The sequence below is a fragment of the Callithrix jacchus genome, chromosome 11, assembly GCF_049354715.1.
Source record: "Callithrix jacchus isolate 240 chromosome 11, calJac240_pri, whole genome shotgun sequence".
Lineage (NCBI taxonomy): Eukaryota > Metazoa > Chordata > Mammalia > Primates > Cebidae > Callithrix > Callithrix jacchus.
In genome coordinates this window covers 23,329,052-23,350,202 of record NC_133512.1, presented here as the reverse complement: position 1 = coordinate 23,350,202, position 21,151 = coordinate 23,329,052, and the positions used below count along the sequence as shown (strand labels likewise).

Here is a 21,151-nt window from a genome sequence, read left to right as displayed (position 1 = left end):
GGAAGAAGCCTGCTGCAGAGGCAGAGCCTCTTGGAAAATCTGTACTATCACAGTGCAGAAGGAAAATATGAGCTTGGAGTCCCCATGCAGGAGGCCTCCATCCTCCAGTCCCCAGATTCATAGACCCACCAACTCCCACCCTAAGTATGGGAAAGTTACAGGCACTCAACGCCAGCTTATCTCATGAGAGCAGTCATGAGGGCTAAACCCTGCAAAGCCACAGGTGCACTGCCCTAGTTGACGTTTCCCATGAGCCTCTGCCTCTGCAACAGGCTACTCCCCCTTCCTACTACCTACCACCCTCCCATCACCCTACCTTTCAACCTCCACTCTCCACCATGATTAAATCACCATCCGCCAGCCCCGACCTTTAACATTTCCCTTTACAATTCCACAAGTTTTGGTAGGGACACAAAACCAAATCATATTATTCTGTTCCCACAAATCCCATGTCTTTCTCACATTGCAAAACACAATAATCCCTTCCCTACATTTCCTCAAATCTTAATTCATTCCAGCATTTACTTAAATGTCCAAAGTCCAAAATTTCATCTGAGACTAGGCTATAGTCCCTTCTGCCCATGAGCTTCTAGATTATAAAGGAAGTTAGCTATTTTGAAGGTACAATGATTGTACAGGCAATGGGTGAGCATTCCCAGCCAATAGAAAGAAACTTGCCAGAAAGAAGAACAAAACACACTGGGACTCACAGGACACACGCAAGTCCAAAATCCAGCAGGAGAGTCATTTAATCCTACCGCTCCAAAATGATCCTTTTTGAATCCTTGTCCCCCATCCATGGCACAGGGGTGTGAGCATTGGGCTCCCAAGGCCTTGGGCAGATCTGCACCTATGGGTTTGCAGTGTTCAGCCCCCATGGGTGCACTCATGCACTGGGCTGGTGTTAAGTGCCTGTAGCATTTCCTTACTGAGAGTGCAAGCTGTTGGTGGAGCTATGAATCTGGGGTTTGGAGAAAGGTGTCTCCATGTATGAGGGCTTCAGCCCTATATGTTCCTTCTTTGATGGCCTAGTAGAGGTTTCCCATGAGGCTCTGTCCCTTGGAAAGGCCTCTAGCTGGACACCCAGGCTTTTCTGTACATCCTCTGGAACCTAGACGGAGGCTCCCAAGCCTCTAAGTCTCTTGCTCTGTGCACCCACTGGCATAACACTGACAGAACTTACTCCATTTTAACCCTAGCTGCCATCTAAGAACGACCTCAAGTTCCTCAAAGTTTACCATGACCCCCTCCCAGGGGACTTTCCACCTCAGATGTTCCCCAACTTTTCCCCTCTCATGCAAACCCCTACACCGGTTGCATCAGCCGGTTTGCAGGCCATAAAACTCCCCCTTGCCATGTCACAAGCGCTGTGACCATTTTTGGGTGCAGCCCGGCAGCTCCCCTTCTGCTCTCAATAAAGCTTGTTATGGCACCTGGTATTTTGGCCCTTCCGAATCACTATCATTATTGGTGTCAAAAAACAGGAGGGGTCTTAGGCGTCTGGACAATCCTCACTTGAGTTGATTGCCTCCCCCCCAGCTGCCCTTCCTAAACCTGTCGTACCAGCTGCCCCTGGGACTTCCTCCGCTTGCTACTCCAGACCACCTCACATCCATCACTGGCCTCCATTTGGGTAAGTGACCAAGCCCTCCCAAGACCAGGCATCTGGCCAAGGGAACCCCTCTACCGCCCTGGCCAAAGGGTGATGACCCTCGAACAGGTGGCATCTCCTCCCTAAAAGGAAGTCCAAGACCAAGAAGGACACTCCTTGGTTTGTCCTTTCTCCTACTGGGTCTACTCTATCTTTCCCAATTCTACTAAATGGGATCCTCTCAGTCAAAACCCCCTTGCTCTACCCCTCTGGGTTGCCTCATTGCCAGCTTACAAACTCTGGGTCTCCAAGGGGACATTAAAACTAAATGCCTCATTTTCTACTGCAACCAGGCATGGCCTCAATACAAACTAGGTATCGGATCCCAAAGACCAGAAAATGGCACTTTCAATTTTAATATCCTCACAGACTTAAGACAACTTCTGTCGCTGCACTGGCAAAGATGGAGAAATTCCCTATGTTCAAGCTTTCTTTTACCTTTGCTCTTGCCCTTCCCTCTGTCAAAGGTGCCCCACCTCCCAAATTTTACTTGCCCATGCCTGACCCCCATTCCCAGATGCCTATCAATCTTTTGATCCTCTTGATCACTCTGATCCATGACTGCCTCCGTATGCCTCTCCACCAACTCTTCACCAGTTCATCACCCCCATTCCCCGCCACACTCAGTCTCGTGACAGTCACCCCTCATCTCCTATTTCTTCTGTCCCTACCTCTGCACAACCCCTGGCTGTCATCCTGGCACCCTTGCTTCCCCTCCACGAGGTGGCGGGACCTGATGGCATTGTCCATGTACACATCCCGTTCTGTCTGATCTCTCCCAAGTCAAGAGATGACTGGGCTTTTTCCAGTCTGACCCAGACACCTATATTAAAGAGTTTAGGTACCTCACACAATCCTATGACCTCACTTGACATGATCTTTTCGTGATTTTAACTACCACCCTTTCCCCTGAGGATAGGAAGCAGGTCTGGACAGCCTCGCAGCAGCAAGCCAATGGGCAAACACAAAATAGCAGGAGGCCAGTAGGCACTATAGCTGTCCCTCAAACAGACCCAGACTGGACCTACCAATCTGGCCACAGCGATAGGGACCTTAGGGACAACATGACAGCCTTCCTAATACAAGGACTGCAAATGGTAGCACACAAATCCATCAATTACGATAAACTGAGGGAGATGACAAAAAAGCCCAAGGAAAATCTTAGCAAATTTCTTTCATTCCTCTCAGAGGCTCTACTCAAATACACCAGAATAAAGCCAAACTCACCAGCAGGGACAGTCCTGTTACACTCACACTTCATTACTCAGTCAGTTGCAGACAATCGCAAAAAGCTAAAGAAGTTTGAGGATGGCCCCAATGCCTCCCAGAGAGAGCTCCTTAATGTTGCTTTCAAGGTCTTTAAGAATAGGGAGGAGGAAGAGAAAAAGGATCGATACAGGAGAGATCAGGCTAAAAAATACCAGCTTCTAGCCAATGCAATCCAGGACTCACAACCTATGTCAAAACCTAACCTCCCCAGGGGAAAACCACCTGGGCCCTGCTTAAGGTGCAATAAGCCTGGACACTGGGCGTGCTCATGCCCCAATCCAGGGGCACCTCCAGGACCATGTCCACATTGCAAACAGCCAGGCCACTGGGGAGTCAATTACCCCATTTACCCAAGGGGGAGTGGGCCAGTCCCAAACCCAAGTCACCCAAATTTGCAGGCTTCTGTGCCAGAACTCTTGGGCCTGGCCCTTGAGAAAGAATGATGGTGCCCAGGGTTCGGGGCCCCAATGGAGATCACCACACATGAGCCCAGGGTAACTCTTGTTGTTGCAGGTAAGCCAATCTCCTTTGTCATCGATACTGGGGTAAAACTTAAGGACCCCTCCCTGTTCCCCAACGTTCCTCAGTACCCAATTGCTTTAACCCACTTGCAAGGGCTAAGCCAATAATTACCAGACTTCTCCAGTCCCATCTTCTGCACCCTACCCACTCACCCTATAACACACCCATTCTACCTGCCGAAAAGGCCAGTGGCTCCTATCACTTAATCCAAGACCTTAGAGCCATTAATTCGGCCGTCCTATCTATACACCCTGTAGTACCCAACCTGTACACCCTTCTGTCCACCATTCCAGCAACTACTCTCTTTTTTTTCAATCTTACACCTCAAAGATGCCTTCTTCACCATTCCCCTACATCCCTCCTGCCAAGACCTTTTCGCTTTCATTTGGACCAACCCAGATACCCACCACGCCAAACAGCTCACCTGGATGGTCCTACCCCAGGACTTCCAGGACAGCCCCCATTTCTTTGTCCAGACTCTGGCTAAAGATCTCTCACAGCTCTCCTTAAACCCCAGTACCCGCATCCAGTATGTAGATGATCTCCTCTGCAGCCCCTCTTACAAGGACTCCCAACAGCACACCATCCTACTTTTAAACTCCCTGGCCACTGGAGGATACAAAGTCTCACCCCTAAAGGCCCAAATATTCTTAAAAGAGGTCACTTATTTAGGAGTCCTACTCACCCCTACTACCAGGGCTATAACAACTGACTGCAAAAGCCTCATCTCCCAATGACCAACCCCAACCATCAAAGGAGAAATTCTCTCCTTTCTGGGACTCATGAGATATCTCCACCTATGGGTCCCTAATTTCAGTATTCTGGCTAAACCGTTATATGAGGCCACAAAGGAAGACCCCTTTATTCCCCCAGATGCTACAAGACCAATACATACCACCTTCTGAAAACTAAAAACTGCTCTAGTCACAGCCCCAGCTCTCTCCCTCCCCCACCTGTCCCTCCCTTTCATTCTATATGTCACAGAGTCTGAGGGTATTGCAATTGGGGTCCTGGGACAAGGAGCCGATGACCTCTTCGCCCCTGTCACATACCTCTCAAAACAGCTAGATACCACCACTAGAGGGTGGGCACCGTGTTTAGAGGCCCTCGCTGCAGCTGCCCTCCTGGCTCAAGACAGCACCAAGCTAACATTTGGGCAAAACACCACCATTAGTTCTCCACGTTATTTTCAAGACTGTTGTTCACCCACAGAGCCATGTCAACCCTCTCTCGAACCCAAACCCAATTAGTCCACTTAACCTTCATTGCCAACCACGAATTCTGCTTTAAGCTGTGCCTCCCTTTAAACCCAGCTTCCCTAATCCCTAAACAAGCCAACCCTCCACAACACAGCTGCACTGAGGCCCTAGACCTTTTCCTCAATCCTTTCCCACACATCCCTCCTCACCCCATCAATCAACCATATTACATTTGGTTCACTGATGGCAGTGCAACATCCAAAGACAACCCCCAGATGGGTTATGCCATAGTAAGTGAAAAACACATAATTGAGGCAGCTCCCCTCCCCCCTGGCACCACCTCCCAAGAGGCAGAACTGGTCGCCCTAACACGAGCCCTCACTTTGGCAAGGGATCTCATGGTTAACATATACACAGAATCCAAGTACGCCCACCACATTCTGCACGCCTGTGCTGCAATTTGGAAAGAAAGGGGATAGATGACCACCCAAGGGGAGTCCACTAAAAATGGCTACCTCATCAGGCAGTTACTCGAAGCAGCCCAAATCCCCAAGGAGGCAGGCATCATCCACTGCCGGGGTCATCAAACCACAAGTAACCCCATCGCCCTTGGCAATCATAAAGCAGATCAGGCAGCAAAATACACAGCCCAAACCTCTGCTCCCCTACCCACAGCACCGGCCAAAGCACTCATGTGGCCCCACATACACCCCCCAGGTGGTGCAACAGCTCCAGCAACTAGGGGCCACCCAGCAGAAGGATTGGTACCTCCTTTGAGGATATGTCCTCCCCAATGATCAGGATGAACAAATATTTCTAGACCTCCACAACTCTATGCACTAGGGGCTGAACTCTTACAGCGCCTTCTCCAACCTATCTGCTACCATTCCCACGTGAACAAACATATAAAACACATCACCCACAACTGCCCTCTGTGTGCATGCTGCTTGACTCAGGGAGGTCTCCAAGTCCACCCTTTCCCCACCCATCAGGCCAGGGGATATATTCCAGGGCAAGACTGGCAAATAGGCTTCACTCACATGCCTCCCCATAAAAGGTTAAAGTACCTCCTCACTCTTGTGGACACTTTTTTCGGGATGGATTGAGGCCTTTCCCTCATCCACGGAAGACGCGACAGCCATCACACAAGCCCTCGTTTCAGAAATTATTCCCCGATTTGGTCTTCCAAGTAGTCTACAATCTGACAATGGCCCTGCATTTATCTCCCAAATAACCCAACTCACAGCCCAATCCTTAAACATCAAATGGAACCTGCACATTCCCTACAAACCTCAATCCTCTGACAAGGGTGAAAAAGCAAACCACCTCATTGAAACACACCTCACTAAGCTCACTGAAGAACTGCATCTCCCTTGGACCCAACTCCTGCCCCTGGCTCTAACCTGCCTTGGGGCAGCCCCTCAAAACCCACAGGCCTCAGTCCCTTTGAGTTAATGTATGGTAGGCCCTTCTACCTAACTCCTCTCCCCATGCACACCTCCACTCTTGCCCAATATCTTCCCACTCTGTCCCTCGTCAGGGATCTGCTGTGGGAGCAAGCTAATCTCTATACCCCACAACCCTTCCCCACTACTGCCATCAACCTCAAGGTAAATCCTGGAGATTCAGTGCTCCTCAAAATGAAACATCCCAAACCCCTCACTCCCTACTAGGAGGGTCCTTTTACCATTATTCTAACTACTCCCACAGCTGTAAAGGTAATAAGCAAGCCCTCTTGGTACCATTTGTCTTCAGTAAGACTGGCACCAAAAAATCCAGTCATACACCTCCTCTCTTGTAGGGCCTACCACAATTAAAATCTCCAAGGTCCCCACTTTCGCCCCAATACCTGAAGAGCAATAATGCTTCAGCACCTACTGAAACACTGCACATCCTTTCTATATTACCTATTACAGGACATATCATGGCTCTACCCTACCTGCACCACCCCGGGGGGCATCATCAGCTGGATCGAAGACCTAGCCTGGCAAGGCATCTTCTGCAACTTCACAGAGAATGAGTTACTTCTCTACATTTTCCTTCTACTACTCTGCCTACAATGGCCCACCTCATTTCTATCCTGTTAATTATCTGTGCCCTAACCTGTTCCCCCACTTTAACTGATCATACCCTGTCTCACTTCCTCCTGTCCTACCTCAATGCCACCCTCTCCTTATCCATCAACTCCTAAACCAAAGCAACCCTTCTCTAGCCAACAGCTGCTGGCTCTGTGTTTCACTCACTGCCAATGCTTATACAGCAGCCCCTCCCCGGTCTGGGCAATAGCCAACCTCACTCACTTTCTGCAATACACCAGCCCAAACCCCGAAGTGCTTCAGGCAGTCCAGTCAAATACCTTTCCTATCACAGACACCCAAACAGAACAAGCGAAACTCCTTATCAGCTGGTTCCAAACCACCTTCACAGCCCCTTCTACACGGCACTCTCCTATCTCCACCCACCTCACAAAGGACACCACATTTGCTGTCCAAGCTCCCCTTTGCTTCCAGTGACAGGCAGCCAATTGAGTCCCATTAGGCAGCCTCCCCTCTTCTTCCTGTAACTTTACCCTCCAACTGCTGCCCCGCTCTGACTACATTACCTACAGTGTTTACTCAACTGTCAAAGTCATCCCTGTACGGCTTTACCTCATTTCCCTCCCAAAAAGCCTTCACCAACACCCCATCACTCCTCAATAAAAACTCAGGAGTTTGCATGGGCGGACACATGGGGTGCAAAAACATGCATCCTGCATCACTTGTCCCAACCCCTCCACTGGCACGTGCCTCCTAATCCCAACCTTCCAAACACTCTCCGAATGGATCCTAGTAGATACCCAAAATTACGTCCTACAGTGGGAAAACAAAACGCAGGGGCAAGTCAGGTTGCTCCCCACTCCCAGTTCCCTCCCTTAAAGGGAGCTGCTATGGCTAGTTCCTTACATATATGGGACACTGCTGATGGCCAAATAACCCCTGTTCTCAGCATCCACCACCAGTTCTGCCTCAACAGCGAGGAAGGTCTATTCTTCCTATGTGGCACCTCCACTTATCTCTGTCTACCCACCAACCGGACTGGAATCTGTACCTTAGCTCTCATCTCCTCCAAAGTAAATACTGCCCCCAGAAACATCCCCGTCCCAGTTTAGCACCCACGCCAGACCATGAAGAGCCATCACCCTCATTTCCATTAGCGGGCTTGGGTATAGCCGCAGGCACCAGCTCAGGGGTAGCAGGCCTAGCAACATCTCTATCCTACTTCTTTTCCCTATCCAAAGAGCTGACCCACAGGCGGGAGGACATAGCCAAATCACTGGTAAGCCTCCAATCCCAAATTGACTCCCTTGTCACTGTAGTTCTCCAAGATCAAAGAGGCCTTGACCTTCTTGCCACAGAAAAAGGGGGATTATGCACTTTCCTAGAGGAAGAGTACTGCTTTTACACCAACCAGTCAGGGCTAGTACAACATGCTGCAAACAGGCTCACTGAGACAGCATCCAGCATCAGCCAACAAATGACAGACTCCTGGGCCTCTTGGTCCTCCCTCTGGAAGTGGGTACCTTGGCTACTTCCCCTGCTAGGCCCCCTCTCAATCATAATTCTACTCCTCTTGTTTGGCCCATGTCTTGTCCAATGTCAAAATTTTGCAGGAACCATGAAGGCCTTCACCACCATAGAGTCTCTGAGCTCTTCATGACTGGAGGCTGTCAACTCCTCAAACCCAGTGGCACCAAAGAATACCATCCTCCTACAACCACCTCGTCACCTCCACCCCCGTTCAGCAGGAAGTAGTCAGAACGACCGTCACCCCTTACCATAACCATCTTGCCCTCTTACCCTATCCCTTTAAAGGTGGAATGACAGAACTTACTCCACTTTAACCCCAGCTGCCATCTGATAACTACCCCAAGTTCCTCAAAGTTTAGTGTGATCCCCTCCCAGGGGACTTTCCACCTCAGATGTCCCCTAAGTCCTCCCATCTCACGCCACCTCGGATGTTCCCCAACTCCTGCCCTCTCACGCAAGCCCCCTACACCAGTTGCATCAGCCGGACTGCAGGTGATAAAACACCCCCCTTGCCATGCCAGAAGCACTGGGTGCCATTTTTGGGTGCAGCCTGGCAGCTCCCCTTCTGCTCTCAATAAAGCTTGTTATAGCACCTGGTGTTTCGGCCCGTCCTAATCTCTATCAAACACTACGTGGAAGCCACCTGTGAAGCAGTGACCCACGCTTTACCTGTGCATCTTTCAGCAATGGCTGGAGCTGGAGCTGGAGCTGCGGGGATGCAGGCAGCAGTGTCCTAAGAATGCACACAGCAGCAGGGCCATGGAACTGGCCCAGGAAAGCATTCTTCTCTCCTAAGCCCCAGGGCCTGTGACAGCAAGGGCTGCTGCAAAGGTCTCTGAAATGCCATCAAGGCCTTTTCCCACTGTCTTGGCTATTTGCAGTAGGCTCCTTTTTACGCAAATATCCTAAGCTTTCTTGAATTTTCTTCATGAAAATTAGTTTTTCTTTTTGACCACTTGGCCAAGCTGCAAATTTTGCAAACTTTTGAGCTTTGCTTCTCATTTAAATGGAAGTTTAAGCTTGAGGTCATTTCTTAGGTCATACATAAGAATATGGGCTGTTCCATGCAGACAGGACACCTCTTGAGTTATGCTGCCTAGATGTTCATTCCACCAGATACATTCTAAATCATCACCCCCAAGTCCATAGTTTCTCAGATCTCCATGGCAGGGTCACCATGCAGCCACGTTCTTTGCTAAGGTCAATCAATTGTAACCTTGGCTCCTGTTCACAGGAAATTCCTCATTTTTCTCTAAGGCCTTTTAAGTCTGGCCATCACTGTCCATTCTTCTGTGAGCCTTCTGATCACAAGTATTTAATAATTCTCTACAGTGGTCCAATCGTTTCCTCGTCTTGCTGTCTTTTAAGATTTCCCAACTCTCCTGACCTCTTCTATCTACTTCTGAACCTGCTTCTACATTTTCAGCTATCTTTGTTAGAGGTAAAAGAAGAAAAGTTCATTTTCAGAGGGAACATTCACAAAGGCTTCAGATATTTGCATGGCAAGAAGCTGAGTGCTAGTTGCCAAGACAATGGGGAAAAGGCCTAGTAGGCATTTCACAGCTCTACTTCACAGTACTCATTTTCTGCATGATTGTAAGAAGGTGAATAGCCTCATGGTTCTGCAAGCTGTAAAAAATGCATAGTGGCTTCTGCTTTGGGGAAGAATCAGGAAGCCTCCCAATCATACCAGAAGGCCAAAGGGCAAGGAGATGTTTCATATGACAGGAGTAGGAGCAAGACTGAGAGAGGAAAGAGGTGCCATAATGTGTTATACAAGCAGATCTCATGAGAACTCACTATCATGAGGACAGCATCAAGAAGATGGTGCTTAACCATGGGTGAAAGATCCACCCCCCACCCTCACCCCCACCTCCCACTGTTTCCAGGCAGAGCCTTAAGGAAAACCTTTACTAGGTCAGTGTAGAAGGCAAATACAGGCTTGGAGCCCCCAGGCGAGGAGCCACCACCCTCTAGACCCCGGATTTATAGACCCACCAGTTTGCACCCTCAGTGTGAAAAAGCTACAGGCACTCAACACTAGCCCAATCATGAGAGCAGCTGTGGGGGCTAAAACCTACAAAGCCACAGTTGTACTGCCCTGGTAGAGGTTTTCCATGATGCTGTGCCTCTGTAGCAGGCTACTCCCCACTCCCACTACACCCCACCCTCCCACCACCCTACTTCCAACCTACTTTTCCCCACCCTACCCACTCCCTTTTCCTTCCCTCCCTCCCACCCAAGATTAAATCACTCCCACCAGGCCCTCATCTTTCTGTTTTTCTCTAATCCCTCCAAACCCTCCCCATTTTTGTTTGCTACCCACTTCTGAACCTGCTTCTACTTTTTCAGCTATATTTATATAGCAGGTTGGCTATGCAGCAATAACACAGAACCCCATTTAAGGGGGAAAATTTAAAGAGACTTCTGAAGTTTGCATATAAAGAAGCCCTATGCTAATAGTCAAGACAAAGAAAGAAAGGCCTTAAAGACATTTCACAGCTCCATCCTGCAGTTCTAATTTTCTGTATCATCATAAATAAAAGAGGTTTCATTGACTCAGGATTCTGCAATCTGTGAAGAAAGCAGGGTCTTCTGTTTTAGGGAGGAATCAGGGAGCCTCCTCATTACACCAAAGGGCCAAGGGAAAATGAGTTGTCTCCTACAGCAGGAGTAGGAGCAAGACAGATGAGGAAAGAGTTTCCACAGCCTTATAAACAAGGAGATCTCATGAGAACTCCCTCACTGTCATGACAGCATCAAGGGGATGATGCTTTGCCATTCATGAAGGATCGACCCATACCCTTTCATGACTAAATCTTTCTCCACCCAGGCCCCACTTCTAACATTATAAAGTATAACTCCTCGTGTTTTGGTAGAGACACAGAGATAAATCATATTTTTCTGTCTCTGACCCCATGGATCTCATATCCTTCTCACATTGCAAAATACATTCATGCCTTGCCAGCAGCAGTCTCCCAAAGTCTTAACTCATTTGAGCATTAACTCAAAGTTACAAAGTCCAAAGTCTCATCTGAGTCAAGGTTACAGTTTCGTTTGCCTATGAGCCTCTGAAATAAAAAGCAAGTTCACTGCTTCCAATGTGCAATGATGGTACAGGCATGTATAAGCTTTGCATATCCAAAAGGAAGACATTTTCCAGAATATTTCTTATTTTTATCTGAGACCGCCTCAGCCTGGCCTTCAATGTCCATGTTTCTTTCAGCAATTTTTGTCACAACCATTTATCTCTAAGATGGTCCAGAAATGTTCTCATCTGTCTTCTTTTGAGCCCTCCAAACTCTTCCAACGTGTGCCCATTCCCTAGTTACAAAGCTGCTTCCTACAATGCACAATCAAATATCTTGTCATTCAACACTATCAATTCCTGAGTGACTTTTTGAAAAAAGAAATAGTACCTCTTGCTGCAAGAAATGCTGCATCTGTGATTTCAAGTGTCTCACTCAAATTGGATGGAAGGAGTGAATTTCAGCCAATGTGGCCAAAGAAATCCTGTTCCTGTGATCCTGACATCATCAGCATCTGCACCTCTGTCTTCCCTTCTGCCACATGTTGTCTGCTCTCCATGACTTTGGTAAGAGGCTTCTTGTGTACGTGGATGATGTCTAGGATGTTGACTTGGTGTCCCTGAGAAGCACTAACGGGTCCATGACTGGGTCCAAGTCCTGCCTGGGCTGACTGGCAAAGAGCTCACTGATGGTGATAAAGGCATCATTGGTGAAGCAGATGGGCTGGTCCAGCTCCACGGCCTGGCTGAGGCTGAAGAACTGGCCACCTTCTGATGCTCTTTTGCAAGCACCTTCACCATCATCTGCTTGCACATCAACTCATTGGCTGTGAAGTTGAGCTGAGTGCCCTGTTGTCCATCTTCTTGGTGAAGCACTCAAAGTCATCAATCTTGCTTTCCCACTCCTAAAGGTTGAGGGCCACCCTGGGGGTGGGCTCAGGGTCAGGAAGAAGCTGGCACTCACCATCTCATCCTTCTCAGCCTTCCTCTTGCCCTGTCTCCAGGCTGTCTCTTCAGTGCTGGTGGGACATATCAGGAAGTGATGGAAGATGTGGCCATGTGGTCCATCCACCAGATTGAGCCCTTTCTGCACTTGGACATGAAGTCTTCCTCAAGATGGCCTGTCGTCTGCCTCTTGGCACCCAAGAAGCCTGCAGTGCTGTACGAGCTCTGATGCATGGACTGGAGCCCCAAAGGCAGCACACACCCTGCTCCTGAGTCTGCAGCTCATGACCTTGATGTGGTTCCATTTACAGCACAGTTGTTGCACTGAGGCCCGTGCATACCAGGCAAGGCCAAGCTGGCTCAAACAGCAACCAACGACTTCTGCAAGGGTGTGCCAGGAGCAAGTGTACCAGCCACCAATCTCACTCACTGCTAGTCAGGCTAAATCAGTTATTCTGCCTTAGAGGTAGGGCCCCAGTGCCATTTGATTTTCCCCAGGCCTCCACTCCATCAGCCATCAGGTGGTGGCCACTCAAGCTGTGGGAACCTAGACACCCCTGCTTCCTTGAGTGGGTGAGGTTGGTGGCTGGTGTCCAGGCACACCTTTGCAGAGGTGGCTGGTTGGTCTTTGAGCCAACTTGACCTTGCCTGACATGCACAGGCCCCACATACCGACACAGTGCTCTGAGTAAGGTTGTCCTGTGTTGGGCCAAATTCTAAGTCTGGCCAGGGTCACAGAAGGCTGAGTCCTTTGGATGGTAATCCTGGATGCTGCTGGGGGGCCCATGGTGCCCCTCCCCTTTCAGGGCTCAGAATGAGACCTAACTGGGATAGGACCCTTTAGGTGTAACACTTGTGCCCCAGGAATTGTCCTCTGTCCCACAGGTTGGCTGAGATGTATGCTTGCTGCTGGCTGCCAGGGTTGTCAGGATGCCACGTTTGCCCTTCCCTCCAGGGACCTCAAAGTGATGAGCTTCTCCTTTGATAATGTCTTCCCAAGGCCCAGGAGCCCCTGGGGTTGCAGGACAGCTGGCTGCACCCTGCCCTGGCTTCTTCCATGTTGTGCTGGTCACTGCCCACCAAGGGGGTTGAGATGCAGGCACCATGCAGGGCGGTTGTCTCTGAACCTGCAACTTGGTTATCAAGGAGCTGGACTGGGCCTGGTGTCAGGGCCCTGAAGGAGTTGTCTTGGGTGGTCCCAGGGGTGTTCTGAGGAGAGGTAGAATGGAATTGCTGTGAGGATGAATGAGGGGACTGTCAGCACAGAACAGGCACCCAGTGAGTACTCAGAGATTACCCTCAGTAGCTGCCCAGAGGCCAACACCACCCACTTGGTAGCAACTGTCCCCAAGCCAGGAGGAAGGGAAGAAAGCAGGTCCTACTCACCTGAGTCTGTTCAGTCAGCTCTGCTGAGATATGCCTCTCACCTAGAAAACAGTCCTGCACGCAGAGCCAATCACAGACACTGCTGTGTGTATCTAACTGCTCCACAACACAGAAGCGACAGGGGCTCAGCAACAGTGACATCATGGAGTGACACAACCCATCACAACAGGAGCCTGCTTGGGTCAAGAGGGCTGAGTCAGTGTTCTTTGTTCCCTGAACTGACATGTGTGTGCATGCAATGTGTTTGTGCACGCATGTGTGTTTGTTTTGTTTCTCTGGCCAGGCCTAGCTGCTCCATTCACGGGTGTACCCAGGTCCTCATCACTGTCACCACCAGGGCCTGGGGCCAGCATTAGAGTCTTCACAGGTGCTCCCCAATCTCTGCCCTCCCCACCCAGGGTGATCTTCAGGATGCAGACAAAGGAGGGGCACTGGGCAGAGCAGAGAGGCTGGCACCCTCTCTAGGTAGAACACAATTTATGTGTAAAGTTCTAGGTCTGCCAAGCAGTACTGGATTCAACACATCTTCTCACATTCTCTTTCCAGCAACCCTCCAGGGCGCCGACTCATCCTCCCTGCAGATGGAGGCAAGGAGGCTCCACAGACAAACCCCCTGCCTGAAGTCACACAGTGGCCAACTGGCCAGGTTCCTACTGACCAGGTGCCCCTGACCAGGTCCCCACTGACTAGGCTTCCAATGACCAGGTCCCCAGGTCCCCACTGATGAGGCCTTCACTGAGGAGGCCACCACGAACCAGGCCCCTGCTGATCAGGTCCCAACTGCTTACGTTCTAATGACCAGGTAATCTCTGACCATGGTCCACTGACCAGGCCCCTGAGCAGGGATCCTCAAAGTCTTGTTCTGATGTCCCCCTCAGCCCATAGACCCTCCCTCCCTGCATGTGTGCCCAGAGGTCAGGCACTGAGGGGTTTTTTGGGAAAAGACCTCTCCTCCAAGACCCAGGGAGGGACAGTTGGCCTCAGGCTCAAGGTGCCCAACTCCACACTCACCCCTCAAGACCCTCTGGACCCATCTCAAAGGAGACAGTGAGGTGTCCTGGCACTGCCTGGACATGCCATCTATCCTATTCTTGAGTGTCAGAGAGGGAGGAAGACAGGAACATTTGGCAGATGAGACACCCTGTGCTGCTGGGTCTCCCAGGGTCCTTCCTACAGAGAACCCAACCAGAGACACAGCACAGAGGCTGTAGGGTGACTAAACCAGAACCTTCAAGACTGGGTCAAGGGCCACATGAGGACTGTCCCCAGACAGCCAGAAGACCCTTTGCTAGTTTCTTGGTACCTCAGTGGATGCAGCAGTGGTTCTTCTGTTGGGACCAGTGCGCATGTGCTGGGGAAGGCTCGCCAGTGCTTCCTCAGTTGCTCCACCTCTGCTTCTAAGAAAAATCACTCATTCCAGGGCTGGGGCAGAGAAAATACAAGATTAGCTTAGAGTATCTTGTGCCAGAAAGTTAAAACCTGCTAACACAGTAATGGGGACAGATCAAAAAGACACAAAGTTAGCTTGAAATGTCTACCACTGGCCTAATCTTGGGGAATTGGAGCACCAGAATCATGAGCTTTCCCCTCTCTCTTATTTATTGGTTTTATTTTTCTATGTAGAACAAACAAGAAAATAAGGAAATAATCATCTGGAAATCATCATAGTAATAATTGTTCTAACACAAGTCATCAATGAAATGCTAAAACTAGCAGGTTTTGAGAAGTAACCAGGTATTGACAGAGCCTCAAAGTATCTCCACACAAAATACTGTTGAACTACAAAAAGGAAATTGTAACACTCCCATGGACAAACCTGGCGGGTGCTCCTTAAGTCTCCTACCATATAGAGTAATAAAAACGGTAAAATGCAATAAGCCTTCAATGACCTTTACTAAAGTATCAATGATGACTTGCTTGTTTGGCTGTTTAAATGGCTGACATTTGGGCAATTTGAGTATGTCAAACTCACATGGTTTTCATTTGTAGGATCCACTTAAAACTTTAAGAGGCTAAAAAACTTCATTTAAAATACCATGTAAATATGCATCATACATGTGATATGAAAATATTCTACTTTAACAAAGATTATGATGTTATATATTTTATGAGAAACAATTAAAATATGTAAATAGCCCAGTAATAAAGTTTTATGATCTTTTAAATCATAAAATTTTACCTTAAGATTTTATGGTTTAGATATTCTCTTCATTAGATGCGGTTAACTAGTGGATAATAGATAAGGAAGTAGACGGGAGCAAGTGTCCATCACAGCAACAGCTAGAAAGATAAATAAAGAGTTACGTTCTTTATCTAAAACATTTCAGTTAACTAAGTGTGAGTTTAAAAACTAAAGAGTTGAGAACTTTATCAGAGTTAGTAAGAATGAGAAATATGTATGTATGATTACATACGAAATTACTATTAAATAATTTACACAGGGTGCTAATTATGCTTGTGGTTAAATATCAGAGTTTTTTCATTGTTCATTCATGTACTCAACAGCCATGTGCTAATATACTAAAACCAGCACTGAAATTACAAGATGAAGATGGTACAGTCCACCTCTCAACAAACCTATGCTATAACCTAAAAAAAAACAGACAGACTGGCAATGTCCATATAGAGTCATAGACACTATGACAGGTATACAGCCAGACACTATTGGAACACACAGAAGGGACATCTATCCCAGTTTTGTGTCAATATCATAGGCTTTCTGGTGGAGGAGGTATGTAGATTGATACCTGAAAAACAAGGAAAAGCTTGCCAGATAGAGAGAAGAGGTGAAGGCAATGAGCTTGTGGTGAGGAAGAGCCCTGCGGAGTTCTACTCTGTCCAGTTTGGTGCTACAGCAAAAAAGTAGAGCATGGTAAGTGGCAAGAGACAAGGCTGAGTCACTTCACAAAAATCTCATTGACCTAGGTGTTTTTATTCCATGATTAAAAACTTGGAACTTTTCCTGAGAACAAAAGTAAGCCAAGGACAAAGTAAATGACAGGAGATTTAAAATGTCACCTCTCAAGTGACTGCTTATGAATGCTTATTGCTTAGCTAAGTATTTCTAAATGAGTCTGAGGTCTGTTGGCCTTCAATCTCTACCACAACCCTGAGAAGCAAATGATGCCTCTATTTTCTGTGAATCCTTTCAGTGTGCTGGGTGACAGTTCCATGAGGATGGCAAAAGTGAAAACAGTATAGAGCCAGAAAAAAAAGAAATGCATAGACTTCTTGGGAACTTTTAAAGCTATGAAACATGATGAATTAATGGGGCATAAGTGTACTTCTCATGGTGAAAGATTTTGTTTTCACATCTTTCATTAGACATAAGAAAGAAATACTTAACGTAGTATCCACTAACCCAACAATGAAAAAAAATGCCATTTGCTATTTATACGTTATTTCTAAAATAACCTAAATTTGATTAATACATTTTGGCAACATACTTCTCTTTCTTTATTTGTTCTACACAGTCCAGCTCCATCTAAAATAAGTAAAAGAAAAAAAAGTTTCTTAAACAAGAGACATTATCATGAGAATAATATATCACTTACAAAAATGTGGCATTTAGTATTTACAGTGACTAGACACAACTTGATGTTTGCTTAAATAGGAAAATAATCACATAAAGTAAAATTTCTACTTATTTTCAGTTTAGATAATAGAAGATGTATCTGTATAATGCTGTTTAAATTTATCTAATAAAAATACAATTAATACTGGTCTATTGCATATACATAATTTTAGAAAGGTGGTGTTTTGTTAGTACAATGGTTAAACAAAGTTATATTTTGCAAGGAATGCATTGCTTTGAAACTCTTAGCAAAACTCTGTCCTTTATAAAAGTTTAATCCATTTTCTTCAATAAATTTTTTCTTAAAAAGGAATTTCTATTTTCTACTTACAGCAAATTTTTTATAGTAAATTTTTCTTGTTTCTTTTTTCTTTTTCTCATTTGTATACTAAATTAAGGTATTACCTGTGTAGGTTTCTTCTAAAGGTATATTGAGGGATGCTGAGGTTTGGAGTAAAATTGAACTCAATAAGTAGTTTCTCAACCCTGGCCCACTCTGTCCCCGCTACTCGTATTTCCCAGTGTCTGTTGTTGCCATGTTTATGACAATGTGCACCCGGTGTGTAGTTCCCACATATGAGTGAAAACATTGGATATTTTGTTTCTGTCTCTGCATTAGTTTGCTTAGGATAGTGGATTCTGGTTAAATCCATGTCGCTGCAAAGGACATTTTGTTCTCCTTATGGCGTGGTGGTATTCCATGGTATATGAAATTTTCTAATTTACCGGGATTTTCAATCTACCTTGGATGCACCTGAGCTGATTCCATGTCTTTGCTATTGTGAATACTGCTACAATGAACATACACGTGCATGCATTTCTTTGTTACAATAATTTATTTTTCTTTAGGTATACCCCTAGTATAGTAATGGGGTTGCTGCATCCAATGGTCATTCTTAGTTCCTAATTTCCAAACTGCTCTCCATAGTAGCTGAACTAATTTACATTGCAACCAGTGGTGTGTAAGTGTTTCCTTTTCTCCACAGCCTCCCCAACATCTATCTTTTGTTCTGTTTTACTGTTTAACATAAGTCATTCTGACTGGTGTGAGATGGTGTCTCACTAATGTTTTGTTTGGCATTTCTCTGATGATTGGCAATGGTAAGCATTTGTTAATATGTTTGTTGACCACTTAAATGTGTTCTTTTGAAAAGCACCTGTTCATGTCATTCGCCCATTTTTAATGGGGTTATTTATTTTGTGCTTCTTAATTTGTTTAGGTCCCTTATGGATCCTGGAAAATAGGCCTTTGCTATATGCAGTTTGTAAATACTTCCTTCCATTCTTTAGGCTGTCTATTTAATCCCTTGACAGTTTCTCATGCTATGAAGAAGATCTTTAGCTTAATTAGATCACACTTGTCAATTTTTGTTATTCTTGCAATTGCTTTTGAGGACTTAGCCATAATTTAATTGACAAGTGCGATGTCCAAGATAGCATTTCCTAGGTTTTCTTCCAGGATTTTTATAGTCAGAGGAGATATTGTTATGTAAGAAAAGCACAAAGCTTTTTTTTTTTTTTTTTGAGATGGAGACTCCCTCTGTCACCCAGGCTCTAGTGCAGTGGCATGATCTCAGTGGCTCACTGCAACCTCTGCCTCCTGGGTTCAAGTAATCCTCCTGCCTCAGCCTCTCAAGCAGCTGAAATTACACGTACCTACCACCATGGCCAACTAATTTTTGTATTTTTAGTAGAGGCAAGGTTTCATCACGTTGGCCAGGCTGGTCTCAAATTCTTGACCTCAGGCGATCCACCTGCCTCAGCCTCCCAAAACGCTGCGATTATAGGCATCAGCCCCCACACCTGGCCAAGCACAAAGCTTTTAACATAAAAATGGAAATGACCCTTTTAGTGTTTTATTTATAAAATGCAATTATTTTGGATTCTATTAAATAGTAAACATTCTTTTGTGGTTAAAAGTGTTTCAATGCCAATCATTCACTTGTGATTATGGGTGGGAAGAGTTGAAATGGTGCAATGAAACTTTAAAAGTAGTATGAGCCAGGGACAGTGGCTCACGGCTGTAATCTCAGCACTTTGGGATGCCAAGGCAGGCAGATCACAAGGTCAGGAGCTCGAGACCAGCCTGGCCAATATGGTAAAACCCCATCTCTACTAAAAATACAAAAATTAGCCAGGCATGGTGGCAGGCACCTGTAGTCTCAGCTACTCTGGAGACTGAGACAGGAGAATCACTTGAACCCAGGAGGCAGGGATTGCAGAGAGCTGAGACTGCACCATTGCACTCCAGCCTGGTGACAGAGTGAGGCTGTATACCTCCAGTTATTAGGTAAAACATGCAATTTCTAAAACCTAACTTAAATGCAGCTTTTAAAGAAATTTTTAATGTGTCAGTTATTTACATGTATTGAATAAAGTTAGTAAACTCTTGAGAATGGTATCTCTTGAGAATGAGAGTTCCAGGGAATTAAAAAATGTAAAGTTCCTGTTTTCTTTCTGTGTTAACACAGCTAATTATGATCTTTACTTAACATGCATAAGCCAACAGAACAACTCAATATTTTGCCAAATTAAAAACAAGAATTATATTCCAGAAATGAAACACAAAAGAGAAAGGATAATATAACTAACCTCAGTCAAGTAGTTCTTCCAGTTATTTTAAGTCTGTGGGTTTGAAGTAGAAATTCTTACAAATACTTCCAGTTATTTGAAGTCTGTGGGTTTGAAGTAGAAATATATTTCGGGAATATATTTCTGTTGCACCGCATACTATTAAGATTTTCAACACAAGGTGACTCTGGGTCTGGCCTCCTCGGAAGAGTGCTGAGACAAGATTTCATCCCCTCTTTCTCCATAAGAAACTTGTTGCTGATCACTGCTATTTTCTTCTTCGATCTGTAAAGAAAGACAAATGCTTAGTATTTCCTTTTTCTTTTAATAATTCTTAATGACTTGCATTTTCTTTAAAGTTGCCCTGAGAGTAAACCAAATTACCCGCTAACCAGTGTTTTAACACCGAAGATGTTTGAGAGTATACCTCTTGTAAGAAATTACAATTTAAACATTGTTCTAAAGAAGTACATGTGTTTCTAAGGTGATTTCTACTGAACAAGCAGTGCAAACGTAGACAGCAAAGAGAAATGGCTGTCAATGATGTGCGGCTCAACAGGTAACAGTTGCTGCCTTCTAAAATGCCTCTCCTTGTAAGATGCTAAAGATTCCATTAGAAATACTTGTATTTAAAGGGTAACTATGTGGGAAAATGAATATGTTAATTTGCTCGACTATAAGAACCACTTCACTACAAATAATTATATCAAAACATCATGTTGTACTCCTTAAACAATGTAGATTAAGAAAACTAAAACGAACAAACAAAAAACCTAGAAACACTTGTGTTTAGTAAACCAATTTCAGGTTTCACTCTTGTACATTTCACCAAATATCTGGGAACAATGAGACATTTGGCACTGAGGAATAATTCAGAGCAACAACTCCTAGGAGAGAACTAGATGGCTGGGTTGCTGATAAAAAACAACTAAAGCATCTCTGAAGTCAATTAGCCCCTAACACTGTGACCAAGGTCCTGGACATGCCGGTTTGTTCTTTCTGCCTTCCCCACACCCCTTCTGGCTAAACAAGGTGTTATTTTTTTAACCAATTTGTGAATTACACTTCTTTTCATTTCTGTGACAACTATTCCCTATTTCACAAGGATGCTTTTCTGTAACATCTTGAAAATGTTACACAAATAGTCTGTCTTGAGGCACCCTCTAGTGATAATACTAGAGATCACGATCAAAAACAGTCCCATGCCTGAGTGCCAGAATGTGCCCAGAGAAGCAGCAACATTTACACTTTGGGTTTAGGTTGTCATCTACCAAAAATTAAACTCAATATTTCTATTTAAGGAAATTCTGACAAGTAGTTTTTTGACAAGACCACTTTATTAGTTATAAAGCTTCAAAAATACTTAGTGACTCATAGATCAAGTTAACTCTATGAGACCTTTCTGTGAAAAAAAGACATACAAAAGCAAAAAAAAAGGAA

The 21,151-nt window shown here is 45.8% G+C and overlaps 1 protein-coding gene across 3 annotated transcripts in view; it reads right to left on the bottom strand.

Moving 5' to 3' along the window:
• Positions 1-21,151, bottom strand: part of LOC100391515 (ankyrin repeat domain-containing protein 18B) — a 123,272-nt gene that overhangs the window by 31,459 nt on the left and 70,662 nt on the right. For all 3 annotated transcript variants that reach the window (XM_078342470.1, XM_035253463.3, XM_078342468.1), the window contains exons 14-18: positions 19,733-19,996; positions 17,013-17,050; positions 15,746-15,846; positions 14,870-14,988; positions 11,627-13,739 (exon numbers count right to left, since the gene is read on the bottom strand). In XM_078342470.1, the coding sequence (XP_078198596.1) occupies positions 19,789-19,996 (208 nt within the window). In that variant the 3' untranslated portion in view covers positions 11,627-13,739; positions 14,870-14,988; positions 15,746-15,846; positions 17,013-17,050; positions 19,733-19,788. The remainder of the gene's footprint in view (positions 1-11,626; positions 13,740-14,869; positions 14,989-15,745; positions 15,847-17,012; positions 17,051-19,732; positions 19,997-21,151) is intronic.